This window comes from Candoia aspera, chromosome 10 (assembly GCF_035149785.1).
Source record: "Candoia aspera isolate rCanAsp1 chromosome 10, rCanAsp1.hap2, whole genome shotgun sequence".
Taxonomy (NCBI): Eukaryota; Metazoa; Chordata; class Lepidosauria; order Squamata; family Boidae; genus Candoia; species Candoia aspera.
This window is the reverse complement of record NC_086162.1, coordinates 16,763,521-16,780,301: the sequence shown is the minus strand read 5'-3', so window position 1 is coordinate 16,780,301 and position 16,781 is coordinate 16,763,521. Positions and strand designations below refer to the sequence as shown.

General features: G+C 43.7%; 1 protein-coding gene across 1 annotated transcript; it reads right to left on the bottom strand.

Moving 5' to 3' along the window:
* Positions 1-696: 696 nt before the first annotated feature.
* On the bottom strand, positions 697-11,574 carry LUZP1 (leucine zipper protein 1). The gene is made up of 3 exons (XM_063312359.1): positions 8,354-11,574; positions 2,802-2,980; positions 697-1,955 (listed from the first exon to the last, which is right to left on the bottom strand). Exons 1-2 carry the CDS (start codon positions 11,522-11,524, stop codon positions 2,813-2,815), a joined length of 3,339 nt encoding a protein of 1,112 aa, XP_063168429.1. The 5' UTR covers positions 11,525-11,574; the 3' UTR covers positions 697-1,955; positions 2,802-2,812.
* Between the last annotated feature and the right edge of the window lie 5,207 nt (positions 11,575-16,781).

Genomic DNA, 16,781 nt, shown 5'->3' with positions numbered 1-16,781 from the left:
AATGTTTTTCGAGAAAGCTAAGCATCGAGCAGGAGGTTGGCCAGGAGGTGGTGGTGATGGTGCAGAGCTGCTCATCAATTCTGCCCTCTCCAAAAAGAGCCGAGCGGCAGTGCGTGCACCAGCTGCCACCCTTCTGAAGCAGAAAGACAGCAGAAGCAGGGGAATGTAAGGCTGTTCCCAGGGAATCGAGAGGCAAAAAGAGAAAACAGTCAAACAAGTTTGAATGAATCTAAAACTGATTTTAGATGCCGGGACCATCAACCCCATGTTTGCTTCCCAATGTGTGGGTGAGGCAACTTGCAGGAGAATGTAAACAGGAGGAGAAGAAACATGGTACCCACTGATTCTCACACCTCAAAAGTTTCTGATGTTTGCTCCCAGCTATCCAGGCAAAACAGAAGCTCTGCAGGTAATAGCAGTGGGGAAGGTGTGCAGTGGAGCAAAGAGCCCAGCAACCCCACTGGTAGATTCGCCTCTGCAGAGCTCCCTCCCTAGCCCATTATTTTTACCTGACCCACATGGACTGGCTGCCATAACTGCATCCTCAAAGGCCCTTGGAACACATGCACATCTCTTGTCAAGCAGCTGGAGGCCGAAGGTCGCTACTTGCAAGTGTGAGTAACAACTTGCAGATTACATGCCTAGAAAACTTCCAGACTGGTTCCCATCGTTTTAGTGCCCGGCGTGTCATGCTCATGAGAGAGGCTTATTCTAATAGAGAAGAACAGCTAGTTCTGATCAGTTTTTGAGTCCCACCTTAGCAAACTGGGGCAGAGGCAGGGAAGAAGACTTGCTATGCAGCAGCATCAGAGCAAAACGCACAGAAGATGATGGGAAACACACCTGGGGGGCTGGGATGGTTGTGTGAACAAAGTTCAGTTCGCTGTTTCAGAGGTGGAAGAGGGCAGCCAACTGTGTCTCTGGAAGATTATACGCTGGTCCTTTTGTCCAAGCAAGTGGTGAGGTAGCAGAAATAAAGGAATGTGTCCACCCTCCCCCCAAGGATGTGTCGAGGTGCTGACCAAATCCGACATCACCCACTGCTGGCCGCACTTGAGTCTTCCAGTGGTTTGTTCAAGTAATGTCAGAACAGCCCCACTGAGCAAGCTGGGTCCCATGCCCTTGGATCAGGGTGGGATTTGGTTGGGATTGGGGCGGGAGGCTTGTCAATGAGATTCCGCACTCCAACCAGCCCAGTCCAGGCAGAGTTGCGTATCCCAAGTCTGGCTGGGCTTGCGAGGAGTGTGCCGTGCTGTAAAGAAAGGAAGCAGAGACTTGTTTTGAGGCCAGATAAAACCCACAAACCCTCGCCGCCCCAGTCCCTGTCTGTGGAGCAGGAGATGCTGGAACAGATGCATCCCAATTTATTGCTTCTCTGTGTGGCTCAGCCAAACGTTCAGTACGAGCGGCCAAGCTGTTGCAGTGCGGACAAGGAGGGGGAAGAAGAGGTGCTGCTACTGTGAAGCAATGGCCCATGTTCCCTGCTAGGCCATTCTTTCTTCAAGCATTTGTGACCAGAAGGTGTCAGATAAATGGCTCTCCAAAGCTGAGGACCAGCAGACACAAGTCCAGAGTGATCCTCCATGGGACTTTCAAGTCAAACAAAGCCAAAAGCTTCTCTGGGAACGGAGTCAACAAACACCCAAGCCGAGAATCCAAAGTTCTTGGATGCCTCCAGTCAGTTGCTAGCTGAGGGTTTCCACTGATCTGAGCTCGGTAAGGTTCTGGAATGGGATTCCCCTGAGCAAAGTCTCCACGTCCTCCTTCACTGAGGAGAAGGAAAACGCAAAGCCACCATTAAAAGAAAAGTCCATCTGAGGCTGGGAGGAAGGGGGAGAGAGCTTGAGCGTGGAAAGGAGCTAAAGGTCAGGCACCATATCAGTCCCCATGGTGGACTGGCAGCAGCAGGAGAAGGGGAGAGATGGAGTTCCAGGTCTGGAGGTCATGCAAATGCGCTGGGGATACAGGGAGAGAGAAACAAAGGACAACATCAAATGCCGGATTTCACCGACACCCACACCTCTATTGCAAAGTTTTCCTCAGCCGCCCCAGACTTTTAACTCAGTTGTAGTTTAGAACAGGAATTCCTTTCTTTACATCAACTCCTTGCAGGACACCATAGTTTGGTTAGATTGGGAAAGACCTCCAGCCAACATTCTGAGGGGAGTCCTGTTCAAAAACTTCAGGAGGCCATTAAGAGGCCAGTCTTCCGCACAAAACAATCTCTGTTCTGTATACAAGCCAATTCAAATACTATATAATTACGTTTGTGAAGGTGGAAAATCTATTTTTTTTAAAGCCGTATATTAAAAATTCTTGAGAGGTCAAATGCGCAAGGCGCAGCGTAGAAACCTTGCAGTGGTTTCCACATATTGAAATTTAAACCAGAATATTTTCATGTAGATACCCATGATTTACATATGTATTGACATCCATCAATATGTCCTTAACCAACTAAGTGTCTAGCTGAGGTGACACTGAGAGCGAAACCAGCTAGTCTGCCAAACAGTTCCATTCTTCAGGAAATCGAAACAGGCCAAAAGTTTGTCCATTTTTATTCATTTTACAATTCTGGTGTATCTCCTTATCTTGGTATGGCTTCTGGCAATTTTCAGATAAACGGTTTAAGAGTTAAAAAGAACTCCACACTTGGGACAGTCTTCCTTCCCAATCCAGCCTATCTCTGCAAGGTTGTTGTGGGGAAAATAGAAGGAAGGAACCCTGTCTAGGCTGCCTTGAAGTCTTGAACAGACTGAAACAAAGAAAACAGTTCAAAGCATGAATGTAATTACCAGCCTTACCCTCAGCCATCTCAGTTGGCTTCTGAGTGGTCTCTGGACCATCGCCTCCGCTCCTCAGCCCTGCTGCTTGGGAGTTGGTGGGGCAGTTCCACCTTGATTTCCGGCCTCTTCCTTAGTGTCAGTTGCTCAGAGGAGCCGTATGTTTTTCTTCTGGAACTGGGGACAAAATCTTTGTCTTCCTGTACCAAAACCAGGAGAAAGCGCTTTAGTAAGGCAGTCCCTTGTGAGTCCCTTATGGATGAACATCCACCAAGGCCCAACTCTCCTTCTTCAGCACCAAACAGACAGAAATATGGGGGTGGGAGAGGCTCAGTATATTGGGGAGCCTGGGCTTAAATCTCCACTTAGCTGGAAGGTTTCCTCATAATTATGCACCAGCTTGATTAGCAAAACACAATTGCTTTGGTTTTCTACAACATTTGGAACCAAAACACCCCCACCCCCATTCCACCCTAGTCTACGATGTTCTATGAATCCAACCTTTCTGTTTCTTTGCCCAGCCTAATTTGCTTCTCTGAACCATGGGACTGGATTGAATGTCCTCTAGAGTCCCCAGTTCTAAACACAGGCTTGTTAACCCTGGACCTATGTTCAAGTTTTGGTTCCCCCACGCAATTCTCTCTCCTAAGTAGCTGGTGATTCCAGAAGTTCTCTTCCTACAGGTTTAGCTTCTTAGCTGAAAACATTTCCCCAAATTTCGGGCGGTGTTTAGCATGGAGTTTTGATTTTACTTTTAATTGTCCCATTGCTGTCTTTTAGATGTGATTTGGATCTACTGTGGCTGTGACTTTTAATCCATTAAATAAACCAAGCAGACTTCTTAGTGCACAAGTCCTGCACTTGCAGGCTGATGCCAGCAGAGTGCATTATACTACAAGATCCAGGAGCCTTGAAACCTTCAAAATCATAGGCTTTTTAAAAAAAAAAACTGCATGTGTACTTGTTTTTCATTGCCACTTTCTGGTTTCATGAGCAATTGGGGGGTGAGAAGAGGAGACAACTGGCCTCAGCTTTCCCCTCTACCCCTTTGCCAAAGAGAATCTGCATTTGATTATCATTTTGATGAACCAAAATCAAATCTTTCCATAAAATCCTCATCCGGAAATCACTCCTGATCCTCAAGGACTGAGATTTGAGCCTAGACAGTTTCACCTGTGAAAGTAGGATGGACCCCCCCCAAAAAAACAGCTTTCCTGAAGAAAGAGAGATCTCCTGCCAGAGATGGACCTTAGACTTTTTCAATCAGAGAATTACATCTGCAAATAATTAATTAAACACTATGTAAACTATTATTTTTTTATCTGTTCAATCGTGTCCATTTCTCAAAGACTGCCTGGACAAGTCCCTATAGTTTTCTCGGCAAGGTTTTTCAGAAGTGGCTTGCCAATGCCTCCTTCCTAGGGCTGAGAGAAAGTGACCGGCCCACAGTCACCCAGCTGGCTTCATGCCTAAGGTGGGACTAGAACTCTCATTCCACACCTGATTGGCTCTTGGGCTGAGAGCGTGCGATTGGCTCAAGGTCACCCAGCTGGCTTTCCTGCCTGAGGCGGGACTAGAACTCACAGCCTCCCGGTTTCTAGCCTGATGCCTTAACCACTACACCAAACTGGCTCTCGTGTAAATTAATGCACCGGAAAAAGAAAATGTTTTCATCAGATACCTATTGTTTGTACCTCGTGGCAGGAACTGGAAGTGGGTGAGGAGAAATTTGCTTTCCAAGGGTTACCCCAAAGCAATCAGTAGTCATCATCATCAACTACAGAGGCTGCAATTTATCGGTCTACTTTCCTCAGTGGGTATACAACTAACCAGAAAGTCTATGGTCAGCAGCTGGTTTCTAAAATGGCCTTCTGAGGGTCAGTTTGGACAAGGGGTCTTCTCGGTTGGGTATGGCTATTTCTGAGACACAGTTTCTTCTCTGGTGTCAGATGGGCAGATCTGGAAAGGAGCGTAGCCAAACAGGCATGCAATTCACGACCAGCTCTAACCATACACTGAATTTTGTGGAGAGAGTTAGACTCTGCCAAATGTGTTGAGACTGTATCACTCGCTCTCAGGACATCCTAGTGGTTGGTGGGAACAAGGCTGAGCAGACACTGTCCCTCCCCAGCAGCCGAGCTATTCCTTTTCGCTGCCGATATCTGACTCATGTGACCGCTCAGCACAAACACAAGAGGATTTAATTTAGATCTTTCAGCATTTAAGAGGCAGCTTTCCAAATGCAATTAATAAATAAAGGCTGGAGAGCTACAGCTCATTTGGGGCTGTTTCCATTGAAAAGGTTTGGCTTGGAGAGACAGCACAGAAGGGGCCTGGGAACGAAAATGCCATCCTGGGAGATGGGATAGTGGCTTGTTTGCCATATAGGTCCCCGAGGGAAATTCATCCACAGACCATGGTTAGTTGAGACATGCAGATTTCGGGTACAAGGAAGGCCGGCCTTCATCCAAGTTTTTGCATAGCCCAAAGAGCTGACAAGTTCTTCAGGTGCAGGAGAAAGGCCAAGCAAATGCTCGATGCTGTGAGCAAGTAGCACATGATGATGCAGCAGTTAAAACAGACTGGTGGGATTCTGGACAAGAAAATCCTCCCCCAGATTCTTGGAAAATTATAAATGGAATAAATAAGAACTTTCATAATAATCATGGGACTTTGCAATAGGACTTTTGCTTCCCGCTGAGCTGTGTAGCACATCCTTATATGAATTATTGGTGAACTGCATTGCACCACATGCCGCAGGCCAGTAGCCTTTGAGTGACATGACAGAAGCGGGGCCAGGACAAAAGGGGAGGGGAAAACATTAGTTTTAATTTAATTAGATTTTAATTTATTAAGTACAGTTAATATGACTACTCCCAAATCCTTAAAATTTGAGAGCAGCTTCCAGCTGTTCTGAAAGAGTTTTTGTAGGGTGGATTGTAAGCCTGGGGTGCTAGGTTGGGTATGTAACTGACCCATTTTCACCCATAAGCTGAGCTGTTAGGACTTCGTATTTGTTGTAATTTGATTCTGATTTCGCAACCCAGACATAAGACTTTGGAATGTGCTACTTTTAGAATCCTAGCATTGTTATGTTTAATCTGATTCGGCTGGTTTTCATGTAGTTTATTTTTCCATGTCAATGTTCTCACCAGTGTTATTTTATTTTTAGCACTGCCCAGCATTAAGTCAGTTAGTTCCAGGGAAGAGGGAGTGGGGAAGCTGTCTAGGACACCACTGGAGCAATGGAAGAAACTATTGAAAGAATCAAAACATATCCAGTGCATGGATGTGCAGAGGTGCTAATGTGGGCAACCACCAGCAATTTTTGCATGATGGATTTAAGCTGATAAAAGTATAAGAAAGGATGGATGTGTCTGTCTTGCTTAAATTCTTCTGTATCGGTCTAATATCATCCCAGCAGGGCAGTCCAGCTAAATCTTTGCCAATCTTGTGCCTAGGCTTGTGGACCCGAAATACCTAACTCAACCAACTGAAGGCATTCTCTAAAGGAGATCTCCCACAAAAGACTGCAGTCCAGAGTGACCCTTGTCAGCCATACCATCTTCCAGATTACTGATTCTATTCCTCCCGTGCATGATAAATCAGCAAGTATTCAATGCCTTCTAGGCATGCTCAGTTATCACACAGAGAGATGGAAGAATCATTCCAAAAGATCCCAATGGATCTGGGGGGAGAAGGAGGGTGTGTAGGGGTGGGTGTACATGTGGTTATTTTTCATCTGTGCAAAATTAAGCAGTTGAGAATTGCGCACATGATCTATGCAAGGGCTATGCACTGTTGCCAATCCAAAGGCAAAAGCACACTTTGGGCTGTGCAGCAGCATGTACGTGGCCCCTGACCCCAGCTCTTTAAAACAGCCATGTTTTTTCCTGGGTGCCTTTTGCAAAATCCTGGGAAAAGACACATTTGTGCCTCCATGTGCTCTAAAATACCTTTTGGCCTTAGAATCTGAAAAACTGCATAGCACAATTAACAGTCTACATTCAGAACAGAAGCTTGACCAAATTGAAGCAAGAATGACTCCCCTATAGATCATACATCATACAGAAAGGCAGACACTGAGTAAGGTTTTTAAGAGGAAACCACTGACATTTATACACATGTTGATGTATTTATTGGTCCGGGTACAATGGGAGGGAATTTAAAGTAATTTTTTTAAGCACAGTTTTTATTGACTTTTCTTTTTCTTTCTCTTAGTGTTTCTCTCTCTCTTATTTTTGTTTTCTTCTTATATGATAATGTCCATTTAACCTTGGAATAATGACAAATGGTGGGGATATTACTATTATGTTCAGAGTTGTATAGAGATTTCCAGTTATTTTTTTAGATGATACAATGAACTTAGTTCTACACAATCCATTAATTAATGAAATAATGAGCTTCAAATTTCATGACAATTGTAAACTTCCTCTTTATTTACTGGTATTTTATTCTTTTACCCACTATGTTTCTTTTTCCTTCTTTTTGTAGTTATTTATGCTGTTTTTTTAATGTTTTAATAAATACATTGAAAAGGAAAAAGCCCTACATAGTCCTAAATTAAACCACAATCTAAATTTGTTTCCAGCATGCATTGCCGTTAAAATTGACACAAATGTGTACTGTATCAGAGATACAAGAAGATCCATGGATTAATTTCTTCTGGCCATTAACATAATCACTGTGAAATTCCAGACTATCATTGGGAAGTAGGAAGGACCCAAATGTCTACAGATGAAACAAGGGGCTAACTGATCCTAGGGATGCCAAATTATAGGACATGTCCTTTTACTGCTATGCAGTTCTGCCCCAGCTCCAACGAGGTTTTAACATTTAAGGAAAGAAAAATCAGCAGTGTGTGGAAGAGTTCTGGATGAAAATTAACTGTTGGGTTTGAGGCAGAAGGGAAGATGAACAGAATCTTGGAAAAGGCAAATATCTTTTTTTCCCTTTGGGGTACACCAATAACCTGTTGCTCCAGGCCTTTTTATTGTTTCTTGCAATTGTTGTAGTTCATACTGCTGGCAAAGTTATGTTACAGATGAAACATAAAATATGCAAACCTAATGGATGAAACTGCAGAATATAAAAAATGTTGATGTACATGGATGGCCTGCATAAACACCACCATCAAATGCAGTGTAGATGTGCAGATCAGCAAAGCAGGCAGACTCTGGGGCTTGCAATGAATGCTGATTGGGCACCTTCTATCTAATAGAGCTGTACAGACGCATCCTAAGCATCCCTCCATTGTATTTGCACATGAATTGCACCCAAACTCTCCCACAAGGGTAAGGATAGGGGTAGAGCCAAGTTAGTAGAGAAGCTGAGAAATTTACTGCTGTGTAGTAACAGCGCTCAATCAGCATGCATACAAGCATGTATATGTGATTATTCTAGTTAGATGGGATGGGGGAAGGTTATGCCAAGAGAGATGGTTCTTTTGTTTAAAGAAAATGCTTCCAGCCCCAGAAAAGGGTTATCTCCCCTTTGTTTTTATAAACAGTCCCCTTCCGCCTTGATTTAACAATGCAAATATTTCAAAACAAAAGAATGCGCATCACACTTACTGGCATTACTGTGCAATTCCAAGGGGAAGCCATCACAAGATCACTGACACAGCTTTTCTGGCTCAGCATCTCGGATGCACTCAAGCTACTTTTGGTCCTTCTAGAGTCTAATTCTGGAGTATTCCAAGAATTTATCCCGGCACTGGCCCTTCTGGAATTCTGCTCGATCGCATAGATGCGTGCCGTGGTCCCTTCTGGTTTAGAAGGATCGGTAGATGACCTGCATGGAGTCCGAGGACTTGCATGTTCAGCTGCCTTGGCTGCAGAGTCTTCCAAAGAATGCAGTGCTCGCCTTGTCCGCCATGAGCTCCTTACCGTGACGTGCTTGGTCTCAGATGAGTTTGTCCCCGGAGCACTGTGACTCTTCCAACCAACCGTCTCCATGGGCGGTTCACTGGTTTTTTCAGTGCTGTCCGAAGGCTTTATTGTAATGGTACTTTTGGAGATGACCGTTTCAACTCTGCTTCTCAGAAGAGAGTCTCCATTTTTATCAGTCTCTGGCAACTTCAAGGTTATACTGCTCTTGTTAAGTGATAACTCACTAGGGATGCTGGCTGCATCTGCTCCTGGTGACAGTTCATTTGGAATGGCTTGAACACTGCCAACTGTTGCATGTAGCTGTTCCTTTGTGGTGTCAATTGTGCTGCTCCTTGAAGTAATTGGCTCAGATGGGTAAATGGTGATACTGCTGGTCATTTTATGTGCCACTGTCCTACAGGTGGGATGCTGTTTTTCAAAGCTGCCTTCCAGACCAGAACCCACACCACCCATGATTTCCTTCACATCCTTCTCCACAATTGCAGGTTTGATTATAGCTTTAGAGCGCAGAGCTTCCCTTGGACTAAAGGGCCGTCGGGATTTCAACCCAGACATCGCACCAGCTGGTGCCATTTTGGATGGTCTACTGAGGTCTTCTTCGCTGCTGGCATTTTTATCATTTTCAAAGGAAGACGTATGTACTGATCCCCTGGAGCTTGTGAATTCTCGGGAAGTGGTTTCTCTTTTTATTCCCAAATCAAAAGTAGCAGAAATATTTCCAATTTTACTTGTCCCCCCATTGATGCCAGATTTCTCAATACGGCTGGGATTGACAGCTTTGGATCTTGCCGCTGTTGCTTTTAAGTCCAAATTACTGCAGTTTACAGTCGACAAAAGAGTTTGGTCTATTTCTTTTTGAGGAATTGGATGACTCCGCAAGAGATCTTCTTGGCTCCCCGAGATGAGCCAAGACTTTGTTAAAAGAGAAGATTTTGTCCTTTCAAGTGAAGGGTCCATAGACTCTCTGTCTTGGAAGTTGGCTGTCTTTTGACAGCCCTCCTCCAAGTGCTGCCTGCAAGCTGAAACTACAGTTTCCACCTTCAAGCTCCCTGGTTCAGAAGTTAGGGTTTCTCCTGAGAGATACTGCCCGTAGGACAAAGCAGCACCATTCGATGGCCCACAGTTAGCTTTGGAGGTGTGAGTCTCTGTTGCAAGAACCAGTGATTCGGTGACATGCATCTTTAGTCCCTTTTCAGAAGATGGTCCTGCAAAGTCTGGTTTGCTGGGCTGCTCTTCAAGTCTGTCAGGTTTAAAATGATGAGCATCATTCAGTGGTTGGGGCACTTTTTCAACTCTACTCCTCATGGTATTTCCATTTTTGGGTTTTGAAGAGACCTTCCAAGCTTTATGCTCCTGGGCTGCAGGTGGATAACGGCTAAGCACGGGAGGCTGCTCCCTAGACTTCTTCACTTCCGTGGGGGAGGCGCTGCTCTCTTTTGGTGGAGAATTGTTTGTACCCAAGGTTGATTTGTCTTCCACCCGTTTAGCATCAGTTGCTACAGTGTCTAATGAAGTGGATGTACCAGATGTTTTGGCTGCTCTTCTGCTGTTCGTAGTAGGGCTTGTAACTCGCTTGCTTCCTTGGCTGTAACACTCATTATTCAATTCTCGATTGCGTAGCCTCTCCCGCCGGTGCTGAGGTGAAAGTTCCCGTGACTTATGCTTGGGAACGGCTGACTCAGCCGTAACAATTCGATGCTTGGGTCGGTCGTGCTTAACTCTGCTGGGCACGTTCACCTCCTCCATCTCTGCTTCACCGTTCTCCAGCTCTTTATGCTTTTCCATCTGCGTTTTTATTTCTTCCAGCTGACCCACCAGGATCTTATTCTTATTCTGTTCACTCAAGTAGCTGTCATGGAGATCATTGTTTTTGGCTCTGAGGGCTTTAAGCTCCTCTTCTAAAGGCTCAAAATGTTTCATTTGGGTCTTAAGCTTCTCAATTTCTTGGTTGAGGTCCTTCACTTTGTTGTCTTCTTGGTTTTTATTCTTCTGGTTTTCGGATTTGTTTCGAGTTTCGTTTTCCACAAGTTTTAGGTAGTCCAAGCTGGCTTTTCTCCTGGTTTCTTTTGAGGATAGTGCTGAAGTTGTTAAGTCGACCTCAATCCTTAAGTCATTTCTGTCAATTATACTATTGGATGATCTCTCCAGCAGATTTGACGTATTGCGTGTCTGATCGGCCCGATTTAGTTTGTTATTCTGTTCCAGCTTTTGGGTGAGCTCTTGTATCAACTTTTCGTTCTGCTTCTCCTTTTCCGTGAAGTGTTTTCTTTCACTGACAAAAATGAGAGCTAAAGATTTCAGTTTTTCCAGTTCACTCACTAAGCTTTGCTCCGTTTTATCAAGCCGGTCTTCTGACTGTTCCAGTTCTTTCACTTTGGCCCTAAGAACTTCCAGTTCTGTCGAAATTTTCTTGGTCAGGTTTTTCTCCTCATTGAGGCTGAGGCAAAGTTGAGTGCAGTCGTTCTTACTCCGACCAAAAGCCTCCTCCAGCTTCTCCAGCTCAGCCATTCGCTTCTGAAGCCTCTCAATTTCAGATTTCAGCTCTCGGGTGAGGCTTTCCTCTTCCTCAAGCTTGGTCTTCATCAGCTGGCACAGCTCTTCTGCCTTTCGGATCTCCTCATCTTTCCCTTCTATTTTCAGAACTCTCTTTCGCAAGGCTTCCACATCAGCCAACATGCTGGAGTTGCTGCCTTCTGCCTGGATCACTTTGTCCTGCAAGTCTAAAAGCTCATCCTCTGCTTTCTGGAGATTTCTAGTTGCTTCCTCTAACTCATCAAGGCGGCGACTGAGGCTCTGAAGTTTGAAGCGCACATGCCGATTGGAGGTCTCTTTATAAGATGAGTAATCAGCCATGTTGGTCCCTTAGTTTGTTTCCTATGTCTCAAATGAAAATTTCAATTGCTTGGTTCATAAAGCTTCCCAGAGAAGTAGCACCTAAAAGAATAAAAGGGGAAAGTCAGTATAATGAATGGTGACCTATTTTGTTTTCCTTTTCAAGTTCTATGATTCAGTTTGCTTTGAGGAAAGTAGCTCATCAATGGGCCCAGGTGGACAATCTGTTTCTAGATAGGACTGAGAAAAGCTAAATCTAGCAGTCAATTTAGGTTATACTGATGGCCTTAGGCTTACCTTATGCTTTTAGACCCAAACAGAAGTGCCCTGTCTTCTAACAGTCAGAATATCCCCAAACCCATGAAAAGATGTCAGTTCCAAATTTAACAGAAGAAACAGCACAGATAATTCATAGAAATGGTGTGTGAAGAAGCCAACTAGGCATTCTGCACCACCACTGCCACCCCAAATTGTAATAATATTTAACAACTAAAATACTTTCTTTGTGTATTCAATTCACTGGCCTTGACATTGGTATGAAATATATTTAACATACCAGATATTTCAGCTAAGGTGAATAACTGGTTTTAAAATTCCTGCAAATTGAAAACTAGCATCTCGGGGATAAAATTCCCATTTGAGTTTTTATTATGATGATGATTTTCTCTCTGAAGAGAGGCTTCAAAATTAGGAAGTGTTTGTTGAAAACAAAAACAAAAAAGATTTCCCAGCATGCAAACTGGAGTGCTATATTCATTCTAACACATCAGGACTTGGACCACCTAACCTGTGGCTGAAAACCAATGTAACACAATGATACTACACCAGGCCTGGACATTCAGGCATGAAGATCATCACTGACTATTTTCTGAAAGCTTGAAAAGGAGACCAAGGCAGGAAAAAAAAAAACAAGTCAATGATAATCCAACTGATTCAACTCAAGTCTCAGTAAGAGAACTACAGCCAGTTCAAGGTGCTTTAATTCTGGGTTACTCATTTAAAGGTGCATAACCCAGAGCTTCCATGTATTTTCCCCAAAACCTGGGTCCAATTCCCAGAGACCTACCAAAAGGTGCTATCAAAATGTCATTTTTAATACTACCAGTGGGGGAAATTATGAAAGACATAGCTGCAGAGTACTCATATTAGCTGTATTTAGCTTTGGTTACTGGGAAACAAAACGAAATCAGGCCCAGTTTTTGTTCTGGCCCCATCATTTTTTGGCATGTGTCCTCTGACCCACCATCCAGAGTCCCAGTGTGGCCCTTGGCCTGGCCAAACAGAAGCCCCATTAGTTCAGGCTATTGCCACTGAGGTAGCACAGAGACCCTCCATGCATACAAGTTATTTTCTGGCCTAAAATCCACAAGGGGCACGAAGGGTCATTGGGCCACCATGCTGCGAGACCTACTTGGACGTGACCCGTATCCTCCATGTTGTATGTTGACCAACAATGGCACAACCCCTGCAACCACACTAAAGCAATGGCAGGCTGTGTCCCTACAGCCCAAGGCATGGGTTGCGTTTCACGTCTCTAGCCATCTCCGGCTGGAACTTCAGGGCAAGGCATGGGTGTGTGTGCCCCCCATTAGGGAGAAAAACCCCTAAAGCAGTCTGCATTCTTGGAGCACAACCTCTGCAGGGGTAAGCTGATGGCACCCTGCTATGACCCAAACACAAAAATGACGGCATCGGTGTCCCTAAGAGTGTCAAAGGTGAAAACAAAAACAACCCCAAGTTGATGATGATATCACACATTTAAACAAGGCAAAAATATCCTCCTGTATCCTCCTCTATTTGGCAGGCCTCTTCCTCTTCAGCTGAACCCTGATGCCATCTGGTTGCAAGGAAAATCCCTTTATACCCCAAGCCTAACCTCTCGTACTATTAATCACTCACAGTCCTAATACACAGTTCTCACATAGCAGATGCAGTCTCTGTCCTTTTCCAGAAGGTTACTTCACTTCCTTTTCCTTTCCTACCACTGAGTTACTCAGCCTTGTACTTCACTGAAGCTTGTCTCTTCCTTTGTGGTTAAAAATGGGCAAAAAAGGGCTTTGTAGATTTGAGACAGGGAGCCCAGCTTGATTTGAGGCTGGGTTTTTCATCTGCCAACTGGGAATACTTTTAGGGAATACTTTGACTTGGCCCATGGAATTCAAATGGTCATCAGGGCAATTACAGAACAGAGTAGAAAATCACTGCAGGAAAAGGTCCTGAGATAGTTACAGCTTCCATAGCTTAGTGATAAAGATAAGCTTTTTGTGCAAAATGATCCCAGATTCAAACTTCAGGGCACACAAAAAAAGTGTGTGGAGCTAATATAGAGCTAATCTGCATAGACCAACAGCTTGACTCACTAGCTGTGCTATTCATACAACACACTTAACCAGGTCACCTACAAACCTACTGGTTCCTTGGGTTCAAGGCATTGTGCAAATCCAGAACATTGGTAAATTCAATAAACAGGTGAAATATTTTGTATGAAACAACCGCTGGATACAGTGCAGGTTCTATCCTTCAAGATCATACGGATGGTCCTACTCCATCTCAGCCCATTCCAAGACAGTTATCTCATTCTGCCTAATGGTAGGTCTGGTTGTGATTGGCACAACCCAATTGTCATTTATGACACTAATGTATTCACCATCATCACAGCAAAAGGTTTCAACACTCACTCCAGTTTTGGTCAGGAATAGGAGCCCAAGGAAACGGATTGTAGCAGTAGGACTAACTTATATTACCGATACACACGAACAAAGCTATTATTTAAGGCAGCAACTACTTAGTCACAGCAGAAAACATTTTGCTTGGTCAACCAGGTCCCACTTCCTAGCCATATGTCATGCTGGGTTTAAATATCACACTAAGCCACAAAGTGGTTTGTTTGGTTTTGGTTTATGAAATCTATGAATCCAGCAGTGTGTGTAAAATACTGTTTGTGGTTTAGCGTTATGTCAGAATTAGGTCACTGTGGCTTGTTCAGACCAAGCACAGTGTGTCTAACAAGGCAATATTTTAAAACATATTAGTTTTCCCCCAATATTGTACCAAGTCTGTGGGCCTTCAGATGCTTCTGAACTTTTATCCCAGCATGGCCAATAATGAGAGAAGTGGAAGTTGTTTTGATGGAATGTCTAACGAACCCTGGAAAAGCAGAAGAGGAAACAAGACCACTGCAAGAGACACTTCGGCCCAAGGGAGAGGGGAAGCATAAGAAAGAAACTCAGAGCAACTCCACCTTAATTACATTAGGTGTAAGTTGAGCAGGACAACCGCTTTGATAGGTTCTCAAGATTCTGCTGCATAACTCTCCTGGTAATAAATATCTTTCCAGAAATCCAGATGGCTCGTTTCCTGTGTTCACCAGCCTCACAGGGCTTAACCATTGTAGTTCAACCACGGTTATCTACCTTTGCAAGGCCATTTATCCTTTCATCTACACATAAGATCATAAGAATTACTCAGATCAGACTCTTCTTAGCCCAACGTTTATTTCTCACTTAGACCAACATTTTGTTGCTCATTATGGCCAAACAGCTGCCTCTATGATGCATGTAAACAGGAGACAGAGGCACAATGCTCCTCTGCCAGTTTTTCCCTGCAATTGGTATTTGAAGCTATGCTGCTCACAACTTGGAGATAATGTTGAGTCTTCAAGACTAATCATCTTTGATAGACTTGTCCTTCATGAATTTATCCAATTCCTTTTAAAGTCATCCAAGTTCATAGCCATCACCATGTCTTCTGCCAATGAGGTCCAAAAGGTAATCTGTAACACCTGAAGACTTGCTTTCTTTTGTTTGTTCTAAATCTCCTTCCAATCAGTGTCACTGAATGACCCCATAACATTCCAACCACTTCCATCTAGGTCAGTGTTTCTTAACCTTGGCAGCTTTAAGATGTGTGGACTTCAACTCCCAGAATTCCCCAGCCAGCATAGCCTACTAGGGAATTCTGGGAGTTGAAGTCCACACATCTTAAAGCTGCCAAGGTTGAGAAACACTGATCTAGATCTTCCTCACTACTGTGCAAAATTATCTTTCTTATGCAAAAGCTTTTCTGACTTCTTTTAATTTGATTGGCTGTTTCCACAGCTTTCTTTGCAGCCTTAGAGGGACCAGAAAATTGCATTAAAAAATAAATAGTAATGCTTTACCCATTGAAGTGATGGATTCTACACTTTCCCCACCAACTACATTCCAATGGTAAGGTTCCAATTATTGTAGAAAATTTAGTGTTAAAGAAAACAGGGATCCTTTTATCAAAAATATTCATATGTTCCCTTTGTGCTGAGGAAAGGCCTATGAAGTACCCAACACAGAAATATTCAAAATAAAAATGAGGGAGTGGAGACTGTTGAAAGTTTAGAGGGCAGGAAACACTGCAAACATCCTTTCCCATTCCCTTTTCTAATTTTATTTTTCCACTGCTTTTTAACATTCTTTTTTTATTGGGACAAGCCAAACATTCAAGATAAAAAGGAACGAAGTACTTAAAAAAAAAGGAACAAGAACAACAAGCAAACACTGGAGGGAAAACACAGTTGTGAGTATATGGGAACACAAGAATACACATTTGTGGTCTTAAGGAGAAAGACAAAAAAAATTAAACATCTGCTTTCAATATTTCTATCTGGAAAGACACTGGCACAGATGGAGCTGATCTACTAGAACTACATTATTGCGAATACTAAAAGATTATTCTTTCCCTTCCTGAGATGATACTGCTGCAGCTGTTCTTAAAATCTAAATGATAGCTGAAGATGAGCCTGACTTTGCCTCTGGGAGTGTTATGTAGCAGCCAGGACCCTGCCACTCCAGATGTTTTCTTCCCTTAAAGGGCAGGGCTTCCTCTCAGCCAGACAGGAGTAGATTTTCTTTACAACAGCAAGCGCTAAAGGTAGCTTTGGGCTAAGTTGAATTAGAAATGTAAAATGGCCTCTACCAACGACTTAGACCAGGAAGAAACAACATCTGATGTCCTCCAGATGTTTTGGATTACATTTCCTCCAATCCTTTGCCATAAACCATGCTGGGCTGGAGCCAATGGGGACTACAGCCAAAAACATCTGGAAAATACCAGGTGACCTTAGAGCAGTCTTCCTTACCCTCATGCCTTCGAAGGTCCTCCTGTAGCGATGGAAAGGAATTTATGGAAATGTCTTTACATTGTAAAAATGAGAAGATAGAGCAATGTCTTTCTATACAGTCTAGATCAGTTTTTTTCATATTTGGCAACTTTAAGATGTGTGGCCATAGCCTCGTGTGGCACAGAG

What these genes read in the sequence shown, in the direction of transcription:
- LUZP1 (XM_063312359.1), bottom strand. Translation starts at nt 11,524, where the DNA reads ATGGCTGATTACTCATCTTATAAAGAGACCTCCAATCGGCATGTGCGC. An exon ending in GGAATTGCACAGTAATGCCA is followed by an intron (nt 2,981 to 8,353) that starts GTAAGTGTGATG and finishes GTTTTGGTACAG; the next exon opens with GAAGACAAAGATTTTGTCCC.